This window comes from Cheilinus undulatus, linkage group 6 (assembly GCF_018320785.1).
Source record: "Cheilinus undulatus linkage group 6, ASM1832078v1, whole genome shotgun sequence".
Classification (NCBI taxonomy): Eukaryota; Metazoa; Chordata; class Actinopteri; order Labriformes; family Labridae; genus Cheilinus; species Cheilinus undulatus.
In genome coordinates, this window is record NC_054870.1 from 50,568,588 (window position 1) to 50,583,969 (window position 15,382).

At 35.1% G+C, this 15,382-nt stretch overlaps 2 protein-coding genes across 3 annotated transcripts in view; one reads left to right on the forward strand and one right to left on the reverse strand.

Annotated features, from left to right (window-relative positions):
- heatr5b (HEAT repeat containing 5B) overlaps positions 1-7,380 on the reverse strand; it is a 34,587-nt gene extending 27,207 nt beyond the window's left edge. Inside the window, exons 1-8 of one of the 2 annotated variants that reach the window (XM_041789561.1) lie at positions 7,338-7,380; positions 6,760-6,923; positions 6,461-6,672; positions 4,114-4,222; positions 3,807-3,956; positions 3,035-3,206; positions 2,790-2,947; positions 1,095-1,344 (exon numbers count right to left, since the gene is read on the reverse strand). In XM_041789561.1, coding sequence (XP_041645495.1) covers positions 1,095-1,344; positions 2,790-2,947; positions 3,035-3,206; positions 3,807-3,956; positions 4,114-4,222; positions 6,461-6,672; positions 6,760-6,885 — 1,177 coding nt within the window. In that variant the 5' untranslated portion in view covers positions 6,886-6,923; positions 7,338-7,380. Of the gene's footprint in view, positions 1-1,049; positions 1,345-2,789; positions 2,948-3,034; positions 3,207-3,806; positions 3,957-4,113; positions 4,223-6,460; positions 6,673-6,759; positions 6,924-7,337 lie in introns of both variants that reach the window. The other variant, XM_041789560.1, reaches the window with a different exon arrangement.
- Positions 7,381-9,378: 1,998 nt separating this feature from the next.
- On the forward strand, positions 9,379-15,051 carry gpatch11 (G patch domain containing 11). Its single transcript, XM_041789746.1, has 8 exons — positions 9,379-9,532; positions 10,755-10,981; positions 11,836-11,877; positions 11,971-12,091; positions 12,196-12,286; positions 12,526-12,621; positions 14,131-14,212; positions 14,293-15,051. Exons 1-8 carry the CDS (start codon positions 9,483-9,485, stop codon positions 14,346-14,348), a joined length of 765 nt encoding a protein of 254 aa, XP_041645680.1. The 5' UTR covers positions 9,379-9,482; the 3' UTR covers positions 14,349-15,051.
- The last annotated feature ends 331 nt before the right edge of the window (positions 15,052-15,382 follow it).

Consider the following 15,382-nt stretch of genomic DNA (forward strand, 5'->3'; position numbering starts at 1 on the left):
GCCCAAAGTTTTGCAACTATAGCTGTAAAAACATTCAAAACACTGAGAAACATGGCACTGCTGTACACCACAAACACAGAGCTCTGAGGATTTTATTAGCCATTGAACAGTAAAGTCAATCAATCTATGATTAAACCTAAAAAACAGCATTAATATGGCTAAAGACAAATCTACAAAGAAGCCAAATGAATGGCTGAAAAGTATGAATGCTAGTTATTTATGGGGAACTTAAATCCTCAGAGCTTCAAAAGGCACATCACAGAAAGAAGCCCACTTCCATTAAGACTCCAGGAAATATCTTTATGTTTTTTTTGCAGAGATATTTTATATAACATCACTTAGAGAAGTCTCATGTCTCTATCTGATTGGAAAAGCAAGAAGAAGCAAGAGTCACTACGAGCTTGAACCCATCTTAGAGACACAAACAGTCAGCATATCTTACTTTTAAACATCAGTATCAAGAAAATTTACATTTGACATCTGTTTAAAGGTTGCAAAGCAGATCAGAGTAAGAATCATCCTTTTTGGATGAGATGATGTTGATTTGAAAATTATCACGGTGGAAATTTGGAGGATCTGAAATAAATAAAACAAAAAAGTGGATAAACTTGCAAATATTATGATGATTTGTTGCAGTGGAGGGGGGGATGGCTTGTTAGCTATGTGTGTGGGTGAATTCAGGAGTACATGCAGTCTATCTGCTGGTGTAAGCCAGATGTTGACAGTTATTTAGAGTTATCTGCTCCTCAGGGATTGTAATGCAATAAAAAGGGTGAATATGCAGGCAAACAGCCATGCAGACAATGCAATAATGTAAGTATGAATGGCTGGAATATCAGGCTTGTAATATTACAGAGTTTATGATGCTGCTTGTGGTTAAAGAAAAATGTAAAAGCATGCAGAGGGAAAAGCAACCAAGAAAGCATAAAAAGGGAAAACCATCTCCCAAAAAAGACCCGCCTCCATACGCACACAAGCACAAACCATGCAGGAGTTTTAGCAGCTAGATGAAGGCTAATTAAATGTAATGATCGAGGATGAGTACTTACTCTGTAATGCTCTGAATCGTGATATTTCCCCCCCATCCTCCTTACCCACAGCCCTCATTTGCTTGCTGATGGCTTGGCAGATTTCTTTGCCGGCTGCGATTTGTGCTTTCTCTCCGAGTAAGCCCCCGAGGGTGGCGCGCAGCATGAAGGAGACGCAGCGGCGTGAATACACGGCCTCGACGTGAGTCTGCGTGGCCCGTGGGTGAGACACCAGGTCCAACACGTGGGACAGGAAGGTGGCGAAGTTACGCTCCAGCCACTGACCGCCGAGCGTTGTCACAAACACAACGTAGGCCTGAGGAAGACGAAGAAAGATGAAATGATTCGTTAAGCCTTTTAACATTGGGCTTGCAATTTCTGGTATTTTAAAAACTAAGTTACATATTTTTGACTGGGGGTTGGTTTTTACTTTACAACATTACTGTGGCAGTGGCAGTGGCATACTTTTTCTTTTAGGCTGTTTTACATTGACGGTGTGCTGGCTTTGTAAATGCTTGTACACAAACCCTCATGGTATCACACACCGTCTGCTCATTATAACTTTCAAGGCAGATGGATTGGCCAGACTCCATGTCTGTCATCAGGTGGAACTAACTTTCAAAGCTTAAAACCATCAAGTCTTTTTCCCGCCCAATCAGTGTCATTAGAGGAGAAAGAGATGGTTTCTACAGGTGTGGTTTGGTTTAAGTTACCGTAAACCTGTAAACAACGGCGGCCGGTTAAGAGATTAGCGTGGAAGCAGCCATAGCAGCTGTTTGATAGGAACTGGATTTAATATACATTTTTAAATCAAAACTGGCAAAAATGAATTGAAAGTGGCCAAAAAATTTGATCAAAGTGGCAAAGATGAGTTAAAAGTGGCAGAAATGGATTTAAAGTGTCCTAAAGTGACAAACATTGCTAAAAAGGAGCAAAACTGTGTTAAAGGGGCAAAAAAGTAGTTTTCAAAAAGGGCAAAAACTGGCAAAAATGACTTAAAAGTGCAAAAACGTAGCAAAAAACGAGGTTGAGAAATTGCAAAGACACGTAACAAGCAGCAAAAATGGATTAAAAGTGTCGTATAGAGACAAACAATGCTGAAAAGTGAAAAAAAAAACAATTGAGAGTGCAAACCAGGGGTAAAAAATTGATATAAAGTGTAAAAAGGCAAAAAGTAGTTAGAATGAATTTAAGGTATCTTAAAGTGACAATCATAGCTGAAAAGTGGAAAAAATGAGTTAAAAGGGGCAAAAAAGTGGTAAAAAATGATTAAAATTGTCAAAAAGAGTCAAAACATGATTTAAAAGTAGCAAAAATTGGTTAAAAGTAACAAGAAAGGCAAAAGGGGGTTAGAATGGACAAAATGTGTCCTAAAGTGACAATAATTGCTGAAGAGTGGCAAAAAAAACTAAACACACACCCTCATGGTATCACACACCGTCTGCTCGTTATGTGTCACTGCTGCTAGCTCTGTCGTTCTACATTCTACCTGAAATAAGGCAATAAACTGGCTTTTTATAGTACTTCTTGGCACTATAAATGTAAACAGAATTGATTCAGGAATGGCAAATAGGTATTCCAAAAAATCTATCCTTCATTGATACTTAGAGCAAAACGTCTGCTTACAGGGAGAGCAAAGGGACAAAAAGAAAGAGAGATCACACATGCTCTCTAGCCAACAGTAAAGCCTGTTGTTTTGGTGCACCTAAAACGACATTTCCACCAGTTATTTGTCTAGTCATGCTTCCATATTAGCCTCACCTGTGTTACGCCCACCCGCACTTCCCTGCTGACGGAGCCTCCCCCCTTCAACATCTCTCCTCCGCTCTTTAGGAATCCAGATCCACCACGCAGAAAGCCTGTGGCCATGAGCTCCAGCACCTCCTCCAGAGTGGCCCGTTTCACGTTCTGACGCATCACTGATGGAATAAAACACAATGAATTAAAAACATAGAAAAGCCAGGAGCTGGTCTAGTAAAACATTCAGGTAGAAATCTTAAACCTACCTGCTGCTTGTTTTGGCATCAGCGCTGTGGCCATGACCGTCCCCAGCAGTTTGGCCACCGCCACCCGGACACCGTAGTTAGATCCCTCCAAAGCTTTAAAACAGAGAGTGGCGACGTTCTCCAGCTCTGTGGTCCACATGAAGACCGCCTCATTCTGCAGCTCCAACAGGCACTGAGAATCGAGTAACAGCACTAATTTAAATGCTGTATTGTCACTGTCTGAGACCATCATTTAAAATTGTTTGTCTACAGTATTAATTTTTATATAAAGACATGCATTTACTGTATATATGGTTTAAAAACCTCTTTTTTAATATGCTGTTTATATTTGCAATTGCAGTTTTATGTTAGACTTCTGCTCTTTTTGTAATGCTGCTACTCTAAGTGCCTTTAACTGCCCCCTCCCCAGGCATAAACTGAACTGAATTGAACTGAATAACATTTAATTTTCTTTATTTTGAACCCTAAAATTTTCCTTTTACATATTATCTAAGCACAGTATCAAAAGTTTATGATCTAAGGCCTGCTGACATTTCTCTTAATATTTAAAAAATAAAATATGGAGTAAAAAATAGAAAAATACCTACTACAAAAAGGTCTTCAATTTAAGAAAATTAAATTCATTACATGAAACATGAAATATAAGGGATGGATGGGTATTGCTATTTCCTTTATTATTGATACTCTTATCAACACGCTCTCTGAGTCGCATTGGTAGCACGAAATCCTGGTTTTATAACTTTCCTACTTAAAGATATTTTTTTGCACCAACCTTAGCCACGGTGCAGCGCACAGCCATCGACCTGTCTGTGAGCAGAGAGCGAGCGTTCTTGTAGATGTCTCTGTGACACGAAGCTGCAGCTCCTCCCAGTCCACTGAGCACCTTCTGCAGGCTGAGGAGGATCTCTCCTCTGCCCTGGGACTAAATAAACAGAGAAAACACAAAGATTCAAATCAATGAAATGTCCAGAACTGAATGAAGCATGCTACTGTTATCCTCGCAGCTTCATTTCAGTGTAAAACTCTTCACAAATAAATAAAAACCAATATTTCTCATTTTCTCCTCTGAAGAGTCCTACCTCTGCGCTCTTTAAAGCCTTCAAAAGATTATTGATGGTGTCTGGAAAGGAGCTCCCCAACATCCTGCCCATCTTCTCATAAAAAGCTCCAACACATGCCACAGCAGCACTGCAAGAAAACAAAATAAAACACCTTTAAAAAAAGATGTTTACAAAGCGCTAGAACAGACATAGCAAAGGCATGAACTCAGGGACTACTGAAATTATTAACATCAAAAACTGGACAAAGCAGAGGAGTTCTTGAAAGTCAAACAAGGCTGTCAGAATAAACTGTGGAACAAAAGTCAGCAAAAAAAAAAAGTCCCATGTAAGAGAAGGAGATGCCATCGCATCAGGAGAGATAAAACAAAGATGAAAGGAATCAAAACTGAAGGATAAGACATGAATTATTTGAGTAAGTGCATCTAAAGGAGTAAAAAGAGGTAAAATAAATACATGATTAGAGGGGACATCACATAAACATGTCTGTAAAAGTTTTGTGTGTTGTAAATGTTTTGAGGTGGGGTTTAGAAGATGTTACTGAATCTAACCCTTAACCTGATTTTCTCGAGCAGGTTGTTCAAAAGCCGAGGGGCTGAACAACAAACTCCCCACGTCCAAGGATCTAAGGCTTCATGATAGCTTGTAAGGGGTCAGTACTTCACAAATGCAACCAGATGCAAGACCCAAGCAACCTTTTAAAGTGATCAGTAAAATCTTAAAATCAATTCTAAAAGTGACAGGGAGCCAGTGGAGGGAAGCGAGGATGTGAAGTTGTCAGTTAAAACCAGTTACAAGCCTCGCATCCTGGTAGTATTTCCACTGATTTATATTTGATTGGTGATAATTTTGTAAAAACATGTCATGTGAATCATGATTGCAAAAAAAGCACGGTGGCTTCCATATCAGCTGGGACTTTCTGACTGTTTTTCAGGAATAATAAAGGATGGTGTAACACTGCAGGGAAACTCCGATGCAGCTCAATTATTGTTAGATGCCATTAATACCAGCAATAAATGCAGCATAATGTCTGCTGATGTGAACTTAATCCCTCCTTTTAAATATGAAACGTCTTTGTGTGGATTAACAACTAATACCCTTAAAGGTAGAGCTGCAGCAGAACGCACTAAACACACTGCTGAACAGCTTATGGATGTCCCTGTACATTAAACTAGCAGAATACTAACAAACATACACAGTGAGTATCAGGTTAAACACAGTAACATCAAAGGGAGGGTTAGTTTTGTCATTGATTAGTCAGTCACTTATTTTCATGATACATCAATTTATCTCTAAGTCAATAAAAATATTAAAAACTTGAGGAAACAGCTCATTAAATGACACCTGACGCCTGTATACCGAGGCTACCGCTCTCCACGCACTGTTCAACTTCACAGGCTCAAACGCAAACTTAACCTTGATGATTTATAATATCCTTGTTGAGTCATAAAAATGAGAAAAAAGTAAACAGTAACAATTATTTGACAGAAAGTCGGGAACGCAGGGAAGAAATTAGTGTTTTCTCTACATTTTCAATTTTGCATCTCACAGTTATGACTAAAAGTGATGGTTTTCATTTTTTATTTCACATTTTAACCTTTACCTCTCATAACTTTGACTTCGATCTCATATTTTTACCTTTACATTTTAAATCCTATTTTGACCTTTTAAAGTCATGATTTTAACTTTTCTCTCATTTTTTTACCTTCAAAACGCAGGATTTTTTATTTTATCTCAATTTTTTTACTTTTTAAAATCATGATTTTCACTCTCATCTCACGTTTTGACATTTTCAGCTCCCAACTTTCATTTTTATCTCATTGTTTTACATTAAAAACTCATGATTTTTTATTTTTTTCTCATATTTTGACATTTGAAACTCATGATTTCGAGGTTTACCTCATATTTTAAGTGTTAAAAATTATGATTTTGAATTTTATCTCAGTTTTTGACTTTTAAAATTCATGGTTTCAATATTCTATCTCGTATTTTGCCTTTTAAAAACATCATTTTGACTTTAAACGCCATGATTTTACCCTTTAAACTTACAAGTTTGACTTTTTATCTCGGATTTTGAGTTTTTAACTTATCATGTTCACCTTTTAATCGCAAAATCATTTATCATCAGTGCCAAGTTCTGGGTCAGAACCTGACCCAGATCAGTGGTTGAAATGCATTGTATGGGTGCCCAAGGTTGCAGCATGTCTAGTCTGGTCAGTGTTTGATTTCTTCTGCATGAGTTATCATTTAAATCAGATAATTGTTAAAGTAGAATTATTCCATGAACACATAAGGAATCATTCTGGTGTAGAAACTGTAAACAGATATGACATAAAAAGAGAAACTCTACGTTTAAATGAGATCTTACAGTTTTGTCGGTAAGTACGCAGGCGTGTCATCCTTGCTTTTGATGATTTCATTGCATTTATCCAGAGTCTGAAACACTGTGAAGGTGTCTCCGATGCTGTAGAGGGTAGCCAGGTTCTTGGCCAGCAGCTTCCTTGTTGGCGGTCCTGGAGCGCTGCTGATCAGCCCTGTGAGCTGTTCCACCAGCTTCTTCTGCTTCTCCTTCACATCCACCTAATATTTACAAACACATAAAGGTCATAAAAGGATTCTGATGATGAAACTAATGCAGGAAAACGAAACATGAAACTGAGCAGTCACCTTATTTGCAGCCACAAGCACTTTATCCAGGAAGCGGAGCCATTCAAAGATGAAGACAGGCCTCTTTGCTTCTGTGATCTGGGCCAAAGCATCTTCATTGAGCAGCAGACTGTGAGCCAGCTCCATGGTGAGGACCCTTTAACACAGAGCTGTACTCCTCGCCTCTAAAATACATACATGAGGAGGTTTTCCCTGTTAGCAGGTGTCTTTCCTTTAACCCTTTCATCCAATCACATCAATTATCAACCACAAAGTGTTGCAACAGCACCTTAGCACTACTGCTTAAGACGGATCAGTGTGTAATTATTGTATAAAATATAGTAAACCAAAACGTCGAAGCTGAGCGGTGTTAACGCTTTCCTCTTCTGTTGACAGCTGCCAGCCTCCAGCTGTTGATAGGCGTTAGCAACATAAGCTAGCTAGTTACTACGAGGAACAGGCTTTACTCCGGCCATTCACGCCGCCATTAATAATTTCTCAGCTGTCTGTAGTCACATTTTAAATCATAAACATGCCGAAAATTACCTCACGAACAACCTTTACTGATATTTAAGGTGTAAACGTAAGCATCCTCCTACCTGTGCTTCGATAACCCAGGATGAATGACGACGAGTATCGACGGTGTTGCACTAAAATGTGTCCGATGTGAAACCGCTTTAATACAAACATTAAAAAACATAACGAAGATATTAATAAATGATGGAACAAAAAAAAAAGAAAAAAGAAAAACTGAATTTAAAAAATAAAGTTTTTGAATAACCTGGATGAAAAAAGTAAACAGAACTATCAAATAATAAGCCTTTTAATAGAGGTAATTTTACTGGAATAAAGCAGTTATTTAACGAATTTAAAAATACTGTTATAATTTTAAAAAACAAAATTCTTAAAATTTCGAAAAAACTTGGTTGTACCAAATGACAAAAAAATGGTTGATTATGAGACAAAGATCTTGATGAAAGCTTTTTTTTAGAGTTTGTTTTTTCAAATTCTTAACTCTTGAAAATAAAATAAAACAGAAAAAACAAAATAGAATTCTAATAATACAAGATGATAACAGTAACAATATAATAATACAATAAAAAAAATACAATAATATGCTATATATCTTTTTGAAGCAAACTGAAAATATAAAGGCTTTTCTAATACATGAAACTTGTAATGATAAAAATATAATAATATTATATAATGGTAAAAAATAATATAATCATATATATATATATATCTTAAAACTATTATCCATTACATGTTGCTCAAGAAAAGAATAATTATGGCAAATACTGCTAATAAAAATGTGTATATAAATAAAAATGTGTATTAATAATAATAATAGTAATAATAATAATAATAATTTGATTTATATTCACATTCATATTCTTAGCCTCAAACATTTTAGACAATATATATGTAGCTTAGGAGAATTAAAAGATACATGAAAAAATAATTGGAAAAATAATTACATTAACTAAATTTATATAATTGGCATTATCATTATTACTTTAATTATTGTTACAAATCATTAAGAAATGTATAAATCTGATAGAAAGATGTAAAGTTACCTACTTACCTGTTAGTTTTAATAACACAAAAAAAATGTATTAGCTCATTTTTTTGGTTGTGTGTATTTTTTTTTTTTTTTTTTGTATTTGTTTAAATGCTGCAGTGCAAGTGAGATGTTTGTGACTGCAGGATTCAATACTCTACATGCTGTAATGACAGAAACCTGTGTATATATTTATCTGCTGACTTGATTCCTCTGGGAACTAAATCATTTTTGCTCTGACTAACATCAAAAACAACACTGTGAGATACATGTCACCAATATAGAAACAACAGTACAGATCCCTCTGTTAAGTGTAAACTTGTTTAATTATTTTCATACTGAATTAAATTTATGTACTTCATTGCGCCTTTATGACAACATATATGTATTGTTCTGTCCTTTATGTGTTGTATTTCTTGTTTGTTTGTTTATGTGTTTGTTTATTGTTTTTTTAAATTTCATCTGGACCTTGTGTCTGTAATAAAATTTGAAAAAAGAGAAAATCTAAGGATTTCAATCTATCACGTGAATGTCAATTTCAGTTTAAAAATAGAAATTCTTGGCTTATTTTTTTTTTATCTTAATAAAAATACAATTTTATTACATGAGTCTGTTTAAATTGCAAATTAAATTATTTTCTTATTGATTATCCAGATAAGCAATATTAATTGATTGCTTGCCTTTTAATTCAATAATAAGTACAAATTCATATTTAAGATGTTCATGTCCATAAATAACTTAAAAGCCTATTTATTAATACAAAACAGTGTCTTTTATATATCAATATATGATTAAATATTACGCTAGAAATATGTATTATATTTTTATAAAGTACATCATTATGTATATAAAGTCTAAATTTTATGCTCTTGAGCTAATATGAGTAAATATTCAGCAGTCTTTCAAACCTTTAAAAATACATCATGTTTGTTTAGGTCTAGTTCGGTTAGGTTTTGTTTCTGTTGAGGTTATTTTTGTCTCCTTGCGTTCATAAATCACACGCATAGTTTATAAATCTGACCGGAACGTTTTACTTCTCAAGCACCTTGTTGCTACACGTACTGTATTTGTGAACGAACCAAACAACCGTGGAGCAGATAGAGACGTACAGTTGGCTAGTTTTCTTTCCCCCTGAATCGGATCTACTTTTGTTTTTGTTATTTTTTTCTACTATAGTGATAAAATGTCTGATGAGGAGGAAGACTACATGTCAGACGCGTTTCTCAGTAAAATGTAAGTGTGGTTATTTTAATATGAGAGTCGATCTGTAATGAAGAGAAAGAATTTAGCTGAACAGCATGCATGTAAATATTTCTGAATGATTAAATATAAATACGTTTACAGATTAAAAAATCCAGGAAATGCACACAGTTGCGTTTAATTGGGGGAAAGAGGCTGAGTACTTTAATATTATGTGAGTTTTTCAGATTAAAACTTACTGGTCACTGTTGTTTTCTGTGACGTTTGAACGTTTTGATAATTCAGGCACTCCTAGCTCATTTATACGGGGGTTTGTTGGTTTAATTATGAGCATGGGGGTTAGATAGTTCAGTTTTTTACGATAACATAGTAAATCTTCCTTTATTAGCGCCATGCTCTGCATGTGTGTTTGCAAACGTTCATTTTCTAACGTTCAGAAGCTTTAAATTAAGCTATAAATGCGTTGTTATTCGAGTCAAGATCGTCAGAAATATCAGTTCTTTTTGATACTAGGTATTGAAAATTATACTGTTTCTCTTATTGTTAGGATCAGTATTAAGTAATTCCAACGCTTTGAATAAACTACAGAGGCCGTCAGGTCACATTTGAATTTTCCTAAGAATATTTCATGAAACAGGAAAAAATACATTCAAAAAAGTCATGAAATGCAAAATCTTAAAGTTAAGTTGTTTTTATGTACATTTTTTTTTTTTTGCTTTTTTCAAGACCCCAAGAATTTTTGCACTCAAGACAGGTTTCATTCAGGGGGTACAAAGTGGTCCAGGACTATCAATGTTGCCTCACAGACATATATGTCATTAGTTTTAGTTAACTATGATAACCTTGCAGAAAACATGCTGGTTAGGTTAACTGGTGGGACAGTCCAGGGTCCATCAGGCCCATCCATCCTAGAAAGCTTCAAATAAATAAGCTCGCTCCCAGGCAGAGAATGACCGGACCAATCAGTGTCATTTGAGGAGAAAGAGACGGTAGCCACAGGCGTTTAGCTGAAACGACTGCAAGTGTGCAAACAACAGTGGGCAGTGAAGAGATTAGTGTGCAGCTATAGCGGTGGTTCGATCAGAACTGGATAACATTTCTTTATTAAGTGAAAAACAGGGTGTCTAGGTGTCTAGGACTTAAACGTGTCAGCATTACGCGATCTTTACTAGAATCATAGTAGAATTTAAAATTTTGATTTCTGCACGACCTTAATCCAATGAAGTCTAATGTTTCTCTGTTCTTTGTCTGTCAGACAAGACGTGAAACCCGGTGTCAGCATGGTGAGGAGGGTAAAAGAAGCGATGAAGAAGGAGATCAAACAGAAAGAGACAAATGTCAAGAATCGACAGAAGAGCTTCAAGGAGCAGGAGAAGGAGAGTAGAGAAGCAGCTTTACAAAACGCCATCAGCAACCAGAGCAAGGGCTTCGCTCTTCTGCAAAAAATGGGTTACAAAGCTGGCCAAGGCCTCGGGAAGGAGGGTGAGTTTTAATGTGTTATAAAACACGTATATTTTGAAAAATCTTTGCAACGATGATAAAAAATTTTGAGGTTTAAAAAGTAAAAAAGATACGTTAAAAGCTCATAATATGAGAGAAGTAAATCTATCCGTTCAAAAAGGTCAAAACATGAAATTGAAATGGAATATAATGTTTTTTAATGACAAATATATTAGAAAGAAGTCAAAATCATGAGCTTAAGAGGTCAAAATATGAAATGAAATTTGTAATCATGAAATTAAAAGTCTAAATATGATTCAAAATTTTAAATTTTGAGTCTAAAAGGTCAAACTATGGGATTATGAAGTCAAAGTCTGGAATTGAAAATATGAGATAAAATTCAAAGTAATTAGTTAAAAAGGTCAAAATATGACTTGAAATTTTAAAATATGATTCTAAAAGCTCAAAATTTTAAATAAAAAGTCAAAACTATAAGTTCAAATGCTCAAAGTATGAAATAAAAAGTCAAAATCCTAAGTTTGAGTTCTTATTGTGAGATGCTAAATTGAAAATATGAAATTAAAACACATTCCTGACTTCTTATCTAATAACTTTTACTCCTTACTTTTTTAGATTTTGTGATTTAACAAGGATTTCTTAAATCATCAAGGATAAGTTCAAATTTTTATACTTGAGGAAATCTGCAGACCTCAGACTGATGGGCCAGTTATAACAGAAATAAGAGATCATCTTGTGGGCCGGATTTAACTGTTCCACGGGCTGGATTTTGCCCCCGGGCCTTGAGTTTGACACCACTGCTATAAGTCATCACAGTCCTTTTTCTCTTTCTGTTTTCTCTTTTCTGTGTTAATGTTAATTTCTGTTTCTCCCATCAGGAGCAGGAAGAGTGGATCCTATTCCACTGAATATCAAAACAGGTTGGTGATCTAGTTTTAAATTATCTAAGTGCCTTGGTCTGAAAATGTGCTCTCCAACATTGTTTATGTGGATTCTCTCCTTTTTTCAATCAGACAGAGGTGGCATTGGAATGGAAGAAGTAAAGAAACGGAAAGCAGAGGAAGAACTTGAAAATTATCGTCAGAAAGTACGAGCCCAACAACGCAACGAGACCAAATCTCTGGAAGACTTCAGGTTCAGTTTGATGCAGTTTCAGTGATAAACAATGCTGCTAGACATTCTCCTTTTGCTGTGCGAGTGTGTCATAGTGTGTAATATTGTGTATTTATCTCTAATAGGTCAAGAGTACGGACAGAGAGGGAGGAGCGTAGGATTGAAGCAGATCTCAGGAAGAGTCAGCGAGCCTGTGAGCACCTTGATAGTCAAAAGGTTTGAATCATCAATCAATGCTTTTATTTCATCCATGCTTTTAAAGTTAAACTAATCATTAAAATAATGTGTATATAATTACCTTTAGATAGAATGAGACATGATATACTAAAATGTAGAGACTTTTTCTTTAAATCACAGTTTCTAAAATAATAATCTACTTCACATTAATATAATTTAGATCAAAAGCTTTTTTTTAAATTTGTGTGAAACCTTGTGTGTCTAAATGGTGTTTTCAGGGCATCAGCGCCCCTAGAGAGGAGTGGTACTGGCCTGACATACAGGAGGATGAGGAGGAAGAGGAGGAGGAAGAGGAGGAAACAGATGAATTAACTGTGAGTATATACCTTTCATTTAGTGATATTTAAACTAGACATGTGTGCGTTTACACACTAAGATCTGATTTAGGTTCAAGTATTTTCCTGTTAGGCTGGCCTCACATGAGAAGATTTTAAGCACCAAATTCAGGCCAAATTTGTCCTCCTTCATGATCAGAGGTGAGCGGCCCAGGTCGATTCATCACAAACAACTAAATAATTCTCCAGTGTGTAGTGTAAATACGATTTTTTCCTGCTCCCTATCACATCTGTGCCTCCCTTACCTCAAATATTGAATATTAAATGGAACTGATGTTTACGAATCTTGTGAATTGAGTTTTATCCATGGTCCTTTGTCTATGTGATTGTTGTATTCAACCACTGGTCTAGGTTTTTAATATTTCATCCAATTTCCATTCCTTTTTTATTCTTCCATGTAGTCAGTTTAATTTGTTACTACTGCTTCTTGTATCTTTCATCTTTAAATCAATATTTTTTTTCTTTTTATCATATTTTCAGTGACTGATAATAATAGTAATAATAACAATAAAAACAATAATAATGATAATTATTATTATTATTATTATTAGTAGTAGTAGTATAATAATAAAATATAAAATAATAATAATAATAATGATAATAATAATAATTATTATTATTGTTATGATTATTATTATTATGATTATTATTATTAGTTATTTATTGTTATTATTTTTTTTACTATTATTATTACAATTCCAGGTTGAAGCAGGGTGTTACAGATATAAACACACAATTTTATTTCAGTTTCACCCTCATTATTTTCTTTCCTCATTTTTTAATTTTTGCTTCATTCATGCCAGGACAGCTTGCTGAGATCTCACAGTCTGGCAGTCTAGTGTGTGCCTTCAGAGCGTTCGTCTGTGGTCTCCCACTTAAAAACATGATTTAAGATGCATTTGGGAATGTGTTAAAACCAAAACATTTTGGAGGGAAAATGATCAATGAAATAAGGGCGATTTTATCTATAAATATTCCTTTAGAATCTAAAATCATGTTGTTGTATTTATATCCCTCAAATCTCAAGTTATGAAACGAAGAATATAAAACTATAGACGTCTTTATGCTTCATGCAAACAAATGCTAGTTATCAACTGAAAGAAAACTGTTGCCCCTAAAATAGATGCCTGGAATAAGAATATTGTAAACTGTAGGTTGATGGAGAGAAAAACAAAGATCCTGAAAAAATGCCAGTTTAAAAGGAAATATGGAAACCATTTGAGGACTTTGTGAAAAATGGTGACCTACGAGAGCTTCTACAGGGGAAAGGCATGGAATAAAATAACTAACTAACTGATAAACTCCAGAAAAGGTGAAGCCTGATTACTGAAATAAATTAATTTTTCCTCAATGTTCTAATTTATTAAGATGCCCCCGTTTACAGGTCTGTGCTGGGATATTATATAGAAATTAATGTATCTTGAATAAAACTGGTGATAAATCCAGATTAAGACTGAAGCATATTCTGTTTGTTCCTTTCTGTTTCAGTCCTTTGACAAGCTACACATTTTGACGTCTTATCTAAGAGGAGTCCACTATTACTGCATATGGTGTGGGACGAACTTTAACGGTAAGACAGATGACAACAGGATTTTATTGTTTACTATCCATCTTTGCAGATATCCTGTATTTGTTTTTATTTGTTCACAGATGAAGAAGACTTGAGCTCCAACTGTCCTGGAGACACGGCGGCTGACCATGAATGAACTTCGACGAAAACCTCTATAAATGATTTAAAGAAATGTTTAACTCTAAGGATGTTTAGATGTTTAGATGTTTTTTAGAGGCGTTCAGGCAGCATTTTATGTGGAACTTAAGTTGAGGAAATTTTGTTATCAGAATTGAGAAAACCTGTATTTATCATCCAATTTTAATCTGCCCTCTATTCTCTGGATGAGAGCTGTTGTTTACGCTCAGGTTTGCTGCATGTGTTGCTGCATCTTAATGGTATGTTCTCACCAATCATTACATAGGTATGGCTGTTTAGTTGCTGATTGGTGCAAATATCATATCACCAAAATCACATGGCAGACACGATGCATGCAGAGATGGTCATGATGTGTGTTGTACTGGATTTGGATGTTTCTGCAGAAATGGAAGCCAACTAGACCAGAAAACATTTTTTACAATATTTATTGTCAAAATTATTGAGCTCATATGAATTTTACCCTCAGTTTGCTGTTTTTAGCTGACAGGAGCGACACTCTGTAAGGTCTTATGCTGTCTTATCCATATCTACAAACTTAAGTATTTTAGCTGCTGCCATGTGATTGGCCGGCCACATCAAAAACAGGTGTACCTAATAAAGTGATCAGTGAGTGTATTTAAAGTTGGATATGGTATAGTAAGTTTTCAGAGACATATTTTAAAAGCAAACCTGTGTTTCTATTAAATGTTTTTGTAGTAGAAGTTGTTTGAGTCTTTACTTCACTCACTAACTAAACCCTAATAATGTGAGACTCTTGAAACCTTCATCACTGTTAATTTTGTCATATAAAATTTTTAGTAAATATTCTCAACCATATTTTTTCAATGAAGAAGAAGAGACTCAAACTAGCTAAAAATAGATCTTAGATAATAAAAACTGGTAAAAAGTAAGTCTACTTTCATCAAGGAGACTGAAAAGGGACTGAAATGTTAGTGCTGGACATTCAAACTCTGATATTTCTCTCCTGTGCATATAAGGGCCATCATGTGGACAAAAGTATTCGGACACCTGACAATTACTCTAACAGACTGT